The sequence below is a fragment of the Trypanosoma melophagium genome (genome assembly GCF_022059095.1).
Source record: "Trypanosoma melophagium isolate St. Kilda chromosome Unknown ctg13segment0, whole genome shotgun sequence".
In the NCBI taxonomy this organism is placed as follows: domain Eukaryota; phylum Euglenozoa; class Kinetoplastea; order Trypanosomatida; family Trypanosomatidae; genus Trypanosoma; species Trypanosoma melophagium.
The window spans coordinates 1-13,901 of record NW_027125139.1 but is presented as its reverse complement, the minus strand read 5'-3'; the positions used below and the strand labels follow the sequence as shown (position 1 = coordinate 13,901).

Below are 13,901 nucleotides of genomic sequence, written 5' to 3'. Positions count from 1 at the left end.
TAGCAACAGGAAGTGTATGGACGACTGGGAAAAAGAGTACGAGGAGGATCGCCGCCGTCTGGCGTTGGGCCAGGACGTTGTCATCAATGGCCACCGCGGTGATTTAGACGCAAACCCGTTTGAAGAGAAACAATTAGCGTTATCTGATCATATGGTACTTGGAAAGGCAAACACTGGAGTTGTTGGAGAGGGAGTGGAGAAAACATCCTCACTAACCGATCTGTCACCGGCGATGTTTAAGTCAAAGACGATGCAAGAAGAAATTAGAGCACCACAGACGGATACAACTAATACTATTGTACACCGTAATGATCAGGCTGATGTTGCTGATATATACGCTCATTACAATGATGATTCCTTTTCGAGACGAGAAGGTAATTCCTATGATGGTGACACTGAGGTGCATGAACGATCTCTTTTAAAGGATGAGCGGTTTGGTCTTCCATGCCTTTCATCAGGATGGAGTCTTCACAGTCTTTTTAAGACGAAAATAGGTAGGCGAATTTTTTTTGCTGAAGTTGTCAATACGACATTTAAAGGATTTATCTCTGGTAAAGAAGCCGTTGTTGGATGTTTCGTGACTCCAAATTGTCTCTACATTGGTGATGTAGAAACAGGTGCACTTATTATTTGCATTGATATTATGCGACTCTTTGAGGTTTTCGTTTTTAACGATGTTGCGGTTGGCCTACGAACGATGGATGCACTAGATGTACACCTGCAAACAATGCAGCACACACAACAACTCGTAGATGTTCTGCGGAGAATTGGAACGTACTGGAAAGCAAAGATGCATGTGATCTGCTCTACCGCAGAACGTGAGAAGAAGTTTAAAAAAGAGATGCGATTGATTGATAAGAAGAGTTATACGTGGACTCTCGCAGAGGATCCCCGTACGGGACTTCGTATCGTTAATCTGACAGGACCTTTTCTAACACCTCTTGCCCCTGTCGCCGCAAAGATACTGCATTGGTTTGGCCATGTCCAACAACCATCAAAAGATTGGAAGGGAAGTAAAGTGCGACGGCAGCGTTGTGCGTGGATCACCGCCACCTGTTTATTTGTATCGAAAGCCGAGGGACCCGGTGCCGATGGTCGTGGGATTAGACACTGTGTGGCTGTGGAGTACGTGACGGAGTTGTACGTTGGCCCCGGCGGGGAGTTGGGCATTGCGGCTCTGCGGGGTCCACTGCAGCCAACGGTGTTCGTGGAGTTTGCGTCGGAGGAGGAGAAGAAGGCGGTGCTCTTTGTGCTGCAGGAGTGCTATAGCTACCGTCATGCGGGTGGTGGTTCTATTAAGATTACGCGTGTGGATAGTGTGGAGAGGAAGGTTGGAGAGGAGAGGAGGATAAGTGATTGGCGACCACAACTTTTTTCTATGCGTCCACAGAGGGAATTGTATGAGTTTTTACGTAGTCCTTCTGTAAAGAAGTGATGTACTCGTTTTTTTTTTTGTTTTGTTTTGTAATTGTATGTTTTCATTCTGTGTGTGCGTTTGTGTGCGTCTGTATGTGTCGGTGTGTGATTTAGTATCTGCTTACTTCTTTTTCGCTGCGAAGGGAAAAGGAAAACAAAAAAAAAAATAAAACTGGCAGGATTTGCCTCATTCATTACTTCACTTTCTTTTCTTTATTAGCTTCGCCTTTATTTCCTTGTTCTCTTTCATGGGTGTCTGTGTGTCATTCTCTGCCATTTTCTCTATTTTTTTTCCTCTTTTATTTCCATGCCTCTTTTTCTACGTGCGTATTTCGTAGAGGAATATGTGATGCTGTCTTATTTTCTTTTTTCTCTCCATACTTTTTCTGTTATTGTGTGATGTATTCAATTTGTCTATCTACTTCTTTTTAAACAAACAAGTAAACGGGGAGAGAGGTGTGGTGGCGGGAGTCGCCATTAAAGGAGGTAAAAAAAAAAAAGAAAAGAAGAAAACAAAAAATAAAAAAATAACATCATACGATTAAAACGAAAAGAAAGAAAAACAAAACAAAACAAACCAAAACAAAGGAAAATGCGACGTGTTTGTTTGTCGCAATGCACTCTAGTAGGAACTGTCCCGCAGTTAGCCTTGCGATTCAACAATAACAGTCATAACATTAGTAACGATAGTAATGCTATGGGTGTGGAGCTGCCAGATCCACCATATGCACTGCCTACATCCTCTCGATTTGACGCCGAAAGAGGTGGGATGTTTGATAAGAATTGGTTACTGCAGCTTCCAGCACAAAAGCCGCTAGTGCGTAATAGTGTGTATTTACCAAGTAAGGAAGAACTATGGAGAACACCAGGATATGAAGGACTGGAGATCATCGCTAGAAGTCTTCCATACCATGATGTCCTTCGATACATTATGGAACACAATTTCTTTTTCTTATTTAAGGCACTCCTCAAATCACGTGATGCACCGCTTCCACATGTAATGTATGAGGATTTCATGAAATGTCGAACTTTTTCATCTCTGCAGAATCCACCGGAAGAACAGTTTGCGTTATCACCCACGCTACTCCGATCACTCCTCTGTATAGCGGCACATCAATGTATTCTCGATCCACACTACTTCACCACATGCGAAATGCTCTTTCGACGTATAGAGCAACAGCAGACTGTTTCATCTGAGGTGTTATCGGCATGGGTGTACTGCTGTGCCGCCAGTGGAAGAGTGGATGGTGCACTCACATACGCCAAACATATGGCAGATCACGATATCCCATTTGACGAAACGGTGTTTTCTCTCATGCAACATCCCTCCATTGATCCTGTCTCGGCAGAGCAGGAAGATGTATCACACGCAGCAAAAGGTCTATTGCTACAACGTCGTCTGAGTGGTCGTTTACATACACTCTACCGTAGTGATAGTGTGGCCGCACACGGTATGTTTGTCTTTTATGCATTGACATTAAGTCATGCAAAAAAATGGGAAGTAATTCGTGCTGCGGCCGCGTTTGGTGTGGGACTCACAGAGCGAACAATCTCATTAGCGGTTGAAGTGTACGCCCGTGAAAAGGGATTGCGATGTGGTCCAAAAACAGTGAAGGCTTTTTCTATCTTTCTGGCTCGCGAGGGAACAGTGGGGCATCTTTTATATGTACTTCTCCGCACGAGAAAGAATGAACTACTGCCAGAGTTTCAGGAATTGGCAAAGACGGCCTTTAGTGTAGAGGAGCAGGAGGAAATACTGCAATGTGTGGAGCGTAGAGCGCGGCGTGATGAGGGATTTGCGGCCGCACGTTCTCTTCTTCGCACACTTGTGCAGGAAGATGAACCACGGGAACTCTTTCGCGCCCTCTCACGTACGGTGCGGACAAGCAACAGCTCTGGCGTGGAAGATATGCGTGCGAAGGATGAGAGTTCTAATGTGAGTGCTGTGGTAACATCTGTGCAGTCGTTATTGCGGGATGTGGATACATTAGATAAGGCAAGTCGTAAGGCATCAAGAACGAGATCTATATCAGTTCCTGCTGAATGTGGGGTTGAAGAGTCTGGGGAATATCCTCCGTCCACTGTGAGTGATGGAAGTTTGCTGCAGGAGGAACTAAAGAAATTGCATGATTGTAACCTCCCAGCTGCCATGCGTGAACTTGCGCAGATGCACATTCTCGAGGAGGCAGAATTAGCTGAAAGAGTTAAACGGCTTTCTGAAGCGTGGGTGAATCCCGATAGTCCACGCTGATGCCTCGTTATTTTTGCTATCTATTCATTTCTTGCATTTAAATACATACTCACATACACTATATACACTATATATATATAAATCGCATGTTGCATGGTTATTATGAAGGGTTTTTTTGATGTCCTTCTTTAAATTACTAATTCTTTTTTGTTTCTTTTATTTATTTTTCTCTTTATTTATTTATTTATTTCCTTGTTTTATGGCAACAGTAATTATGACGTCATCTACTTGGGCCCTCTTGTCTCGACTGGATGTCTACCGAGAGACTGAAGAACAACCAGTGCCGCTGTCCCCACAACCGTATCCTCCGCTATCAACTAACAAAGTTCTCACTCGACGTGTGTCGGTATACCAGAAAAGAGTGAAGGACTTGGAAAATGAAAATAATGAACTCCGCATGAGACTTGAGGCAGTACAGACACAACCAACTGCAATGAGCACACAAATGAACGCCAGTGTTTTGTTGGGATGCCAGCAGATGTTGCGGGAATGTTCTCATATATTGCAGACTGGAGGGAAAGAGCCAAATGAGGCATCAAATGTGCGTAGTGCGATGGTGCGTGCTTTGGAGAGTCTCTTTTCTGTACGTTCCTTTTGCAATACATTTGATATTATGTATGTTGAGTACCACCAGTTAAAGAAGGAAGGGATTCAACTTGTTTTGGAGAACTACGTTGGAGATATTTCCGCAGAGAAAGTGCAAATGCTGGCAAAAGAAATCTTGCTTCGATTTGAATTTCTTGAAGAAAGGGTGATGCGATCGATAGAAGAGTACGCTTCTCTTCAACGTCATCTCTGTAATTCTATGAGTGAAGTTGTATCCTGCGTATTCTTACATGTAGGTCGTTATCATGCGAAACCACATACAACTGTACTCTTAGCAACATTGCAGGAGATTGTGGCGCAGACATTAAGTGTTACTATTTCTACGGAAGAAGATGTTGCCAGTTTCAAAAGAGATGCCAGTGTAGACGAAACACTGATGCGAAAACTCCACGCAATGAGTGTGGAAATTGTTCCACAACGTGCATCACTTTCCTTAACTGAACTCCAGGCTATGGCTATCGAACGGAAAAAGTTGGACATGAATCTGAGGATCATCAGCTACGACTCTCTAGAAGAATCTTTACAGAAAGCTATGACGATATTGTCTGATCGAAAGACTGACTAAGTAAGTAACTCTCATGTATCTATTTTTAGTTTTCATATTCCTCACTATTTATTTCCCATTCTCCTACCCACCCCATCTCTCTAAAGGGAAGCAAAAAAAAAAAAAAACACAGTCTCTCTGAGTTTCTCAGTTATGTCCTATTGCTAAAATCGATGGAAGTGATGATTGTTTTTCTTTTTTTTGTTTTTACGGGAAGTGTGTATGGATTACTAGTATGGACTACCAACAACTGTTCTCTGTTCTTTTTTTTGTTTTTCTTTCCTTTCTTTCTCTTTTTTTGTTTCACCACACACGGTACATAAAAACAACAATGACAACAACAAAAAGCAAAGAATAGAAAATAAGGGATATAGCTCGCAACTGCTTTCTTTTCGATTGCATTGCTCTGTAGAGAAACTAAGAACGCCAATAAGAGAGAAAAGGGGGAAAAAAAACACTGATTGTGCTCCTTTTCTTTTCTTTTTTTTCTGTATTTATATATAACTTTTTACTGTTTGTTTGTTTTTTCTCAGTTTGGGCTATATTTTCTGTGTGGAGAGGTCCTTAAACCGTCTTACTAACGGCATCCGTCGCGGCGATGATCCAGTACGGTGGGGTAGCGCAGTACGGGGGATACCAACAGCGGTATCCCGTTGTTCTTAGCCAAGGGGGAGTTGCCGCCATTCCATCTCTTAGTAAGTCGCCTATGATTCGCGATGTCTGGGAGGACAACTTAGAGCAGGAGTTCAGCGTCATTCGCTCACTTATTAAGGACTATCCGTATGTCTCAATGGACACGGAGTTCCCTGGTGTTGTAGCAAAACCTGTGGGTAACTTCAAGGCAACACATGAGTTCTACTACCAGACACTCCGTTGCAATGTAAATTTGCTCAAGATGATTCAGCTAGGGATAACTCTTCTTAATGACAAAGGTGAGGTGCCGGAGAACTGCTGCACGTGGCAGTTTAACTTCCGCTTCTGTCTTACAGAGGATGTGTACGCCCAAGATAGCATTCAGCTACTCCGTCATGGAGGCATTGACTTTGACTACTTTGCGCAGTATGGTGTAGAGGTATCGCACTTTGCCGAGCTTCTCATCTCAAGTGGCCTCATTCTAAACAGTGAGATCCGCTGGCTTGCTTTCCACGCTGGATACGACTTTGGTTACTTAATGAAGGTAGTCTGCGGTAAGGAGCTGCCGGAGAAGGAGGAAGACTTTTTGCAGATTTTCCACTCCCTCTTCCCGTGCGTGTATGACATTAAGTATCTTCTCCGCTCCACGGAACTCTCCCACTCGCTCGGTCTCGATCATCTCTCCGAGAGTCTCCGCGTGCGGCGCTTCGGGATGGCGCACCAGGCGGGCAGCGACTCGCTCCTCACCGGCCACTGTTACTTCAAACTGCTGCGCGACTGTTTCGCCGGCGCCCCGCCGCTCTCCAGCAACGGCGTGCTCTACGGACTCTGCGAGGACGCCTCCTCCGCCGCCACCCCGAGCAGCACAACCATTCCAGGCGGCAGCGCACACTCCTTCGCGTCCTTCGCAGCAGGGAAGAACGCGGCATTCCCATCCACACCAGTCGCACACTCTGGGAAGGGCCACAACTAGCTCAAAAGAGAAAGAGTGTGGGAGTGAAAAAGAGAGAGAGAGAGAGAGAGAGAGAGAGAGATATGCAAAGGAAAAAAAAAAAGAATGCAAAAAAAAAAAGAATGAACGAAAGAGAGAGAGAGAGGCAAGGGTCAATCTCGCTTTTCTGCGCGTTGTCTGTTTAATCGTTTCTTTCTCTTTTCTTCTTCGGTATCGCCTCGCTCCCTGTTCTTCACATCCATTCTTGTTGCGGTCTTGCTAGAGTCAAAGCACGGGCGTGCGGGATGGAAGGGTGTAAGTGATTTTGGGGGTATGTCGAAAAAGAAAACAAAACAAGATAAAGGACAGACGAGTAAAGAAAAAGAGAGGGGGGAGAGTGAGGGCGGCGCATGCATACAGGGACGATATGAAAGGGAGAAAAAGAAACTAGTACAAATACTGAAAGTACAAAAAAAAGAGAATAAAATCATATTATATATATATATATATATATATATTTATTTATTTATATTTATATTTATATTTATTTATGTATGTATGTGTGTGATGTGTAATTGATCCCAAGAAATGAGGTACAGGAGGAGAGAAACGAAAAAAAAAAATGAACAGACCGAATATATGACGGGTATTCTAAACAATAAACTCTATTCACAAACACGCATACATACACACACACACACACACGTACGCGTGCAAACAAATTTCTTTGTTTTTCTTTGAACTCTGCACTACTATGAATGCATAAATGTACTGATAATTGGGTTTGCGTTAGTTATTGTTTTCCTAAGTGCGTCAGAGTATCCCTTTTTTTTCTTTTTTTCTTGTGACCTCTTTCAAGCAGTAAATAGGTAATTAGGATAAAATAGTAGTGGAAAAGGGTGAAAAGGACCTATAAAAACCGAGTAACAAAGAGACAAAAATAAATAACATGTCTACGGAGAAAGAAAACACATTGGACTTTTGGTCGAACCCAGTGGATCACTTTCGCCCCAATCTAAAGGCGCTCACACTCTACGCCGATTACCAGTATGTTGTTGACAACTGGCTCCACATTAAGGAGCGTTGGCTTTCTCCCTGGTATATGCCGTGGTGGATGCCCATGTATCAGTTTGGTACATGGTATTCACAACGTACACGGAATCTCTTTTTGGTGGAGAATCACTTAAGTTACCGTCCGTACAAGTATCGCCGCAATGACGAGGATCGCAAGAACCCGTATTAAGATATATTGTTATAGTAGCAGCACATTAGGAGTAGGAAACACGAGTTTAGGCTGTAAAGTTATGTGGGAAGGAATGCAATACCACAGACTCAAGAAAAACAAAATGAATTTGAGAGGAATATACAACAAAGAATAAAAAAGGAAACAAAAAGTATGCATAAAAAAAAAAAAAGAAAAAATCAATTGCTTTTTGTTTTTCTGTCAAGGAAACCAGTTGTTTTCTCTCCTGCCTTTTTTTCTTTTTAATGGTATTTTTGTATTCGTTTAGAGAGGGAAAGAAAGAGGAGAGGAGGGGATAGAGAATAGCGCTATGCTGTGCCGCGGGTTACGTTTTTCATTTTGCTGAGGTGGAGGGGGTGGAGGCTGTTGCTTCTGCTTCTGCTGTACTACTTGTGTATTTCCCCGCTGTTTCTTCGCCTGTCCCTGACGGAACACACACTCTCACTCACGTCAAAATGAGTGAAGCAAAAAGAAATAAAAGAGAAGGGTAATAGTAGGCGTTTAAAAGAGTAGGATGGCAGAAGACCCAGATTCTTTGCAACTGGATGACAATGTCCTGGAGGCGCTCGTACACACGCTTGCTACTGATCGTGGGATTCGTGTGTCTTCATGCCTTCCACAGATTCTCAGTGATGTGGCAAACTGTGAGTCAGATACAGTTTCGCCGCGCCGCGGAGGGCGACAGGGGCGCTGGGAGCACGCCAGAGCAACCGTATTGGCGGATGTCTTGCAGCGCACATTAAGGAATGATACAGGTGCCGAAGAGTGGTGTAATGTGGAGGGTGAGTGGAATGCATTTTTGCGAGATTTGGAGTCTGGGCGGAGGCAAAACGGCGGAGAAGAAAGGGCACTGAAAGCACTTGTTGAACCTACTATAGAGGCATTATCACCACTTTTATCATTTCTTCTTTCTGGTGAAAAAGCTGTGGAGGAGAAACTGCACTGGACTCGAGGGTTCTATGCGCGGGCAGTGTCTTCCCTGCTGCGAGCTCATCTCCACGGTGTCACGGAAGCCGAGTTCATTATATGGCTCCGCCGTTGTGAGTGGAGCGTGGAGCTTGCCTCATTGCTACAGCCTTTTATGAGGAGTGAGGTAGAGCCTCTGGAGAAGGAGCTGGCATTTCATTTCCAAGATGGGAGAAAGACTGCACGGCGTGAGCAACCTCAACACTTTTTTTCCTTTCTTATGCAAATGTATGAACAATATACCACTAACACTTCCACGCATGGTTGGTCATTAGTAACCACAATGGGTCATGGCATCTTAAATTTGGTGGCGCTTGGAAGTGTGCGACTTTCATCCACTGCAGCAAGTGTATTCTGTAATGCGTATGACTGGCGTGAGGGATCTGCCTTTTTATCGTCGAAAGACTTCACTGTTCATGTTGTAAACTCCTTTATTGATTTTTTAAATATGGCAGAGGGTCGTATTCACAAAAGTTCACAATTACTCTTAGGGGATGTTATTTTATTCCCCACAGCATTTTACGTCTTTCTTGAGTCTGCCCGAGTTACTGCTGTGAAATCATTTGCTACGGGTTCACGTGTTCTCTGGCGGTTGGAGTTCCTAGCGATGGAGAATCCGCATGCATTTGACACCTATTGCGACACACACCACATGTTGCGATGTTTAGAGGCGATTGTTCGACGACTTTCTGTTGTCTTCACACTTTTCCCCTCCTACGCCGTGAGCCTCTGGGAACGCACCATCATTCCATCTCTTTCCGCCTTTCTCTGCATGCTTGACACTGCCGATACTGTTGATGCCGCAGCGCCGCTTGGTGGTATTTTCCTCTCCGTAGGGCTGCTGGACTGTGTGCATGTCATGCATGCCGTGGCGGAGGAGTGGGTGGAGCGGCTGCGGGACGTCGCCGCGACGGCAGCAACACTCGGGCAAATCACACAGTGGAGAAAAGAACACACACAACGCACTTCACACCGCATCACGGCGTGGATTACACAACGGCTCCGCGGCCCACACCGCACGGTGGGTGATGTGCATACACTCAACACACTGTTGCACACACTCACACGGGGGAGGACCACCGCACACGCCACGATGTATGAAGAGATGAGACAGTGCCTGGCGCGGCTCATAACGGAGGAGGAGCGGCGGGAATGGCGTGAGTACTGCAGTGCTGTGGGAATGGAGTCTGTCGCCGCTGTATTGCTGCACACAGCAGCGTGAAACAAGAAGAGGAAGAGGAATGGTCTGGCAACCCATTGTGTACACAAGAGAAAGAAATAAAGATCGCGACTGACACACGCAGTGGTACTTGTTGTATTTTACTTCGCTTCTCTTGTACGCTGGTAGTGTGACCATTCTGGTCTTCCATCACGTGACGTGATAATGATCAACAACTTTTGTTTTTGTTTTGTGTTGGTGTATTTTTACTTTTAGTTGTTTCCCAACATGGTTATTTCACTTTCTCTCTCTATTTCTCTCTGAGACACAAGCGGTGAAACAGACTGTATAGCCATTGTTTTATTTGTTTCATTTTGCTGCAGGAGCAAAGTGGTTATGAAACGATGCTATTTATATCTTTTTCGCACAGTGAGAAGTGACAAATACGCGTGGTTGGATTCAAGCAATCAAACGAGAGAAATGCAAGCCGATGCCATTTCCAACAGTGACACCTTGATACTGCGTGCCCCATTCTTCTTCACAGATCAGCAACGTATCAGCACAACTGAAGAGTCCTTGCATCGGATATCGATGTTTTATCGTCCTGATATCTATGCCTATAGTATTTTTGGTGCACGAACTATTCTTGCTGAAGCCCACAAACGTGGTATTCTAGATCCCACAGTGAATCCAGGAAGGTTCTTTGTGCATCCCGTGGCACTAATTCGAAATCTATCCATGTTCTCACAGTTTTTTGGAATTAACAGATCTCCTCCCTTTTCTGAACTCCTTTCTGAACTTCTTGCTGCTCATGATGCCCATCACTCAGTACTTGTGCGGGTTTGCCATTCCAACGGAGTAGACACAGCAAAGTGGATACCCTTCTTGCGTGGATTATGCCTCTGCATTGCCGCAGGTGATCCATTAATCTCAGAGGTAACATATGTTGTGGAGGATCTACTTCTCGGTAGTGTTGCACATAATGTCCTCACCATTCCGGGTGAATACCATGAGCGAGGTATATTTTTGGCCGAGGTGCTCTTAGAGGCGGGAGTGGAATTTGGCTCAATGAGCGTGATACAACTAAGTTTGGGCATTCATCAACAGTTTTTTACAGAGACACCGTATGCAGTGAGCAAACGAGTTGCCATATGTTTCACCAAGTCTGAGCGACGCTTTCTTGATTGGAACTTAAGATGCCTGGACGGCAGGTGGTGGAAGTAATTTATTACTTCACAAATAATAGTATTCGGCGAGTTGCCATTACATAACATTACACAACATCTATTTTCTTTTTTGCTTTTTTTCTTTGTTTTCTTTGTTTTCTGATTTATGGGGTTTTATTCATGGCATTAAATCTCCATTGCCGGTGTTCCCTTTCCCTCCAAGGAATTGAGGGGATGGGTGAGAGTTTCCCTTCCATTGATTTATTTTCAACCAACTCCTTTGTTTTTTGTTTGATTTTTCTTGTTTGCGCGTTCTTGTAGGTGATAGAAGATATGGAACTGAATGAATTACAACGATTAGTGGCTGCATTTTACGAGCAGGAAATGCGCTACACCTTCACAGCCTCTCAACACCCATCAAACCCTGATGTGTACCGCTTTGTGTTCTCCCGACCCACAAACGCTACACCAGAGTCACCTGTGTACATCACGGCTGATATTTCGCGTGCCCCTGAGCAGGATGACGACCAGGCGACTATGTACTGCGCAATGATTGAAGGGTTGAACTGGCCATACTACTTCAGATTACGTGATGGGGTAGTGGATGATGGAGGTTTCTGTGAAAGTCTACTAGAGAAAGTGGATAGGCAAAAATGTAAAGTAAATGAGCGGTGTCTTTGGAAGTAAAGGTTCTGTACAGTGTCATCTTGTTTCTGAGTCTAAGTTGACTCAATAAAGGGGGTCAATCTTCATTTTTTTGTCGATGCATGCATGTGAAGAATGCCAAGATTAATTTTTTTTTTTCATTTTCCTTTTCTCTTCCAAAAACAGAAAAAAAAGCAAATAAGCGCCTAAAAATCACGTATATATAATTATACAATACATTTAGCGAAAACAAGAAATAATATTCAACAGTGTACAACAACTAACGAAAAAAAAGCAAGAAAACAATAAGAGGGGAAAACATGCGTAACTGTATGGCTGCTACTCTCCTTTGCGTGCTTCTTGTGGCCGCGACGGCATCCGCCATGTACGTCGATGATCCGCCAGTTTTAACAGAGGAATTCGTTGCCAACGTGAATCAGCTGAATGGTGGAATGTGGACAGCAGCATACGAAGGCAAGATGAAGCAGAAGACAGTGTCTGAGGCAAAACGGCTTATGGGTGTACGTGCCCCGAGCGCTCGGATTCTCTCTCCACGACGCTTTACTGAAGAAGAATTCCGCGTGAAGGTTCCCGATACCTTTGAGGCTTCAGAAAAATGGCCCAATTGCCCTACCATCCCGGAAATACGCGACCAGTCTGACTGTGGTTCCTGCTGGGCTGTGGCTGCGGCATCATCAATGTCTGATCGCTACTGCACGATTGGCGGGGTGCAGGATGTTCGTATTTCTGCTGGTGATCTAATGTCGTGCTGCACTTCTTGTGGATTCGGTTGCAGCGGCGGTTTCCCCGAAGTGGCGTGGGATTTCTTTGTAAAGACCGGAATTGTATCGGAGTACTGCCAGCCGTATCCCTTTCCCGCGTGTGCACATCATTCGAACAGCACAAAATACCCTCCTTGCTCAGCGGATGGATACAACACACCACATTGTAACACGACTTGCACCGATGAAACGATTCCTTTGATCAAGTATAAGGGAATAACCAGTTACACCCTGAAAGGTGAAGAAGACTTCAAGCGCGAGTTGTATTTGAACGGACCCTTTGAAGTTGCCTTTACAGTGTATGCAGACTTCTTGGCCTACAAGAGCGGTGTTTACAAACATGTCAGTGGCGGTGTGCTGGGAGGTCACGCCGTGCGTCTCGTTGGTTGGGGTGAAATCAACGGGGTTCCATACTGGAAAATTGCAAACAGCTGGAACGAGGAATGGGGTATGAATGGCTATTTTCTCATTGCTCGCGGTAAGAATGAATGCGGTATTGAAGGAAGAGGCAGCGGGGGAACACCAAGTGTTCCAAATAGTGCAGACAACTAGTATATTGACAACGGGAAGCAAAGGGGAAAAAAGGTCAAACTGTAAGTGCTGGGAAAACTCAATGGGGGAAATTCATGATATTCTTTTGCTTCGCATCTCTGGTGCTTGGTGCAGTACATTGTTAATTTCTGAAAATAAAAAAAAAGACTTTTGGAGAGCGAAGATTCTGCTCTTTTTGTTCGACAAGGCAAACTTTCAGAATGTCCTACTTTTGGTCTTTTTTTCTTACTTTTTATTTTGGAGTGGGGGAAAGGAGGTTGGAAACTATCAGCGTGTGATTCTTTTTTTTTTCGGAGTTTGTTTTAGTCTGTTTTTTTTTTCTTTTTTACCTCTCTCTGTGCATTCTTCTTGAGATTAATTTTTTGTGCTTACTTGACCAACAGAATTTCTTCTTTACTTGTTTCTGTTTGATATTCTTAAGGTTGAGGTGGGATAAGAAAAAAAAAAAAAAGCAGCGCTTCGCCCAACACGTTTGTGAAGTTTGGCAATGAGTACTATTCAATTGTCTCTATTGGCTTAACCTCTGATGTCGTTCTCTCTGCTTTACATGGAGGAAAGTAATATAGTGTCAGGGAGGTCACGTCAAGTCATTTACTAGACATGCCATTGAAATGCATTAACGGCAGTACCCGAGTGGACTTGTTATCTGAGTGATTATGGTATTAGGCAGAGCAAGGTAAGGAACAGGGAATGAAAAGACGGTTTGACATCTAGTAATCCAAGACGTCTGCAAATGTTACTGGAATTTCTCAGAGATAAACATGCAGGATTAATACTCTTTAAGTACCTTCACGACCCCGCTGCTGTGGGATTACATAATCGTAAAGAGTGGTGTGCACTCCGCGGAATCTCCTTCCCACTGGACTGCGGTGTTTCTTCTGGAACTCAATTCTCTTTTGTTTCTCTTTCTTTTTTTTCCGTGGAAACACCAAAGAGGTCTACAGGAGCCGCCTTGTCACAGCACAACCGAATCCCATGGTTCTATCCATTTTTTTTTTTCACTATCC

The 13,901-nt window shown here is 44.2% G+C and overlaps 10 protein-coding genes across 10 annotated transcripts; all 10 read left to right on the top strand.

Annotated features, from left to right (window-relative positions):
• Positions 1-16: 16 nt before the first annotated feature.
• On the top strand, positions 17-1,435 carry LSM04_001400 (uncharacterized protein; the record flags this gene model as incomplete). The annotated part of the gene is made up of 1 exon (XM_067331871.1): positions 17-1,435. The coding sequence occupies one exon, from the start codon at positions 17-19 to the stop codon at positions 1,433-1,435; it is 1,419 nt and encodes a 472-aa protein (XP_067194152.1).
• Positions 1,436-2,008: 573 nt separating this feature from the next.
• Positions 2,009-3,667, top strand: LSM04_007480 (uncharacterized protein; the record flags this gene model as incomplete). Its single annotated transcript, XM_067331870.1, has 1 exon — positions 2,009-3,667. The coding sequence occupies one exon, from the start codon at positions 2,009-2,011 to the stop codon at positions 3,665-3,667; it is 1,659 nt and encodes a 552-aa protein (XP_067194215.1).
• Positions 3,668-3,881: 214 nt separating this feature from the next.
• On the top strand, positions 3,882-4,838 carry LSM04_009196 (uncharacterized protein; the record flags this gene model as incomplete). Its single annotated transcript, XM_067331869.1, has 1 exon — positions 3,882-4,838. One exon carries the CDS (start codon positions 3,882-3,884, stop codon positions 4,836-4,838), a length of 957 nt encoding a protein of 318 aa, XP_067194227.1.
• Positions 4,839-5,415: 577 nt separating this feature from the next.
• LSM04_007143 (Ribonuclease CAF1) lies at positions 5,416-6,423 on the top strand (the record flags this gene model as incomplete). The annotated part of the gene is made up of 1 exon (XM_067331868.1): positions 5,416-6,423. One exon carries the CDS (start codon positions 5,416-5,418, stop codon positions 6,421-6,423), a length of 1,008 nt encoding a protein of 335 aa, XP_067194211.1.
• Positions 6,424-7,330: 907 nt separating this feature from the next.
• Positions 7,331-7,624, top strand: LSM04_000265 (uncharacterized protein; the record flags this gene model as incomplete). Its single annotated transcript, XM_067331867.1, has 1 exon — positions 7,331-7,624. The coding sequence occupies one exon, from the start codon at positions 7,331-7,333 to the stop codon at positions 7,622-7,624; it is 294 nt and encodes a 97-aa protein (XP_067194142.1).
• A 514-nt stretch (positions 7,625-8,138) lies between these two features.
• Positions 8,139-9,812, top strand: LSM04_004658 (uncharacterized protein; the record flags this gene model as incomplete). Its single annotated transcript, XM_067331866.1, has 1 exon — positions 8,139-9,812. One exon carries the CDS (start codon positions 8,139-8,141, stop codon positions 9,810-9,812), a length of 1,674 nt encoding a protein of 557 aa, XP_067194187.1.
• Positions 9,813-10,145: 333 nt separating this feature from the next.
• On the top strand, positions 10,146-10,973 carry LSM04_002262 (uncharacterized protein; the record flags this gene model as incomplete). The annotated part of the gene is made up of 1 exon (XM_067331865.1): positions 10,146-10,973. The coding sequence occupies one exon, from the start codon at positions 10,146-10,148 to the stop codon at positions 10,971-10,973; it is 828 nt and encodes a 275-aa protein (XP_067194164.1).
• A 275-nt stretch (positions 10,974-11,248) lies between these two features.
• LSM04_009323 (uncharacterized protein) lies at positions 11,249-11,602 on the top strand (the record flags this gene model as incomplete). Its single annotated transcript, XM_067331864.1, has 1 exon — positions 11,249-11,602. One exon carries the CDS (start codon positions 11,249-11,251, stop codon positions 11,600-11,602), a length of 354 nt encoding a protein of 117 aa, XP_067194228.1.
• A 278-nt stretch (positions 11,603-11,880) lies between these two features.
• LSM04_005925 (Peptidase C1A) lies at positions 11,881-12,894 on the top strand (the record flags this gene model as incomplete). The annotated part of the gene is made up of 1 exon (XM_067331863.1): positions 11,881-12,894. The coding sequence occupies one exon, from the start codon at positions 11,881-11,883 to the stop codon at positions 12,892-12,894; it is 1,014 nt and encodes a 337-aa protein (XP_067194196.1).
• A 733-nt stretch (positions 12,895-13,627) lies between these two features.
• LSM04_008977 (uncharacterized protein) lies at positions 13,628-13,872 on the top strand (the record flags this gene model as incomplete). Its single annotated transcript, XM_067331861.1, has 1 exon — positions 13,628-13,872. A coding segment is annotated over one exon (245 nt), but the record flags the coding sequence as incomplete, so codon positions are not given.
• Positions 13,873-13,901: the final 29 nt, after the last annotated feature.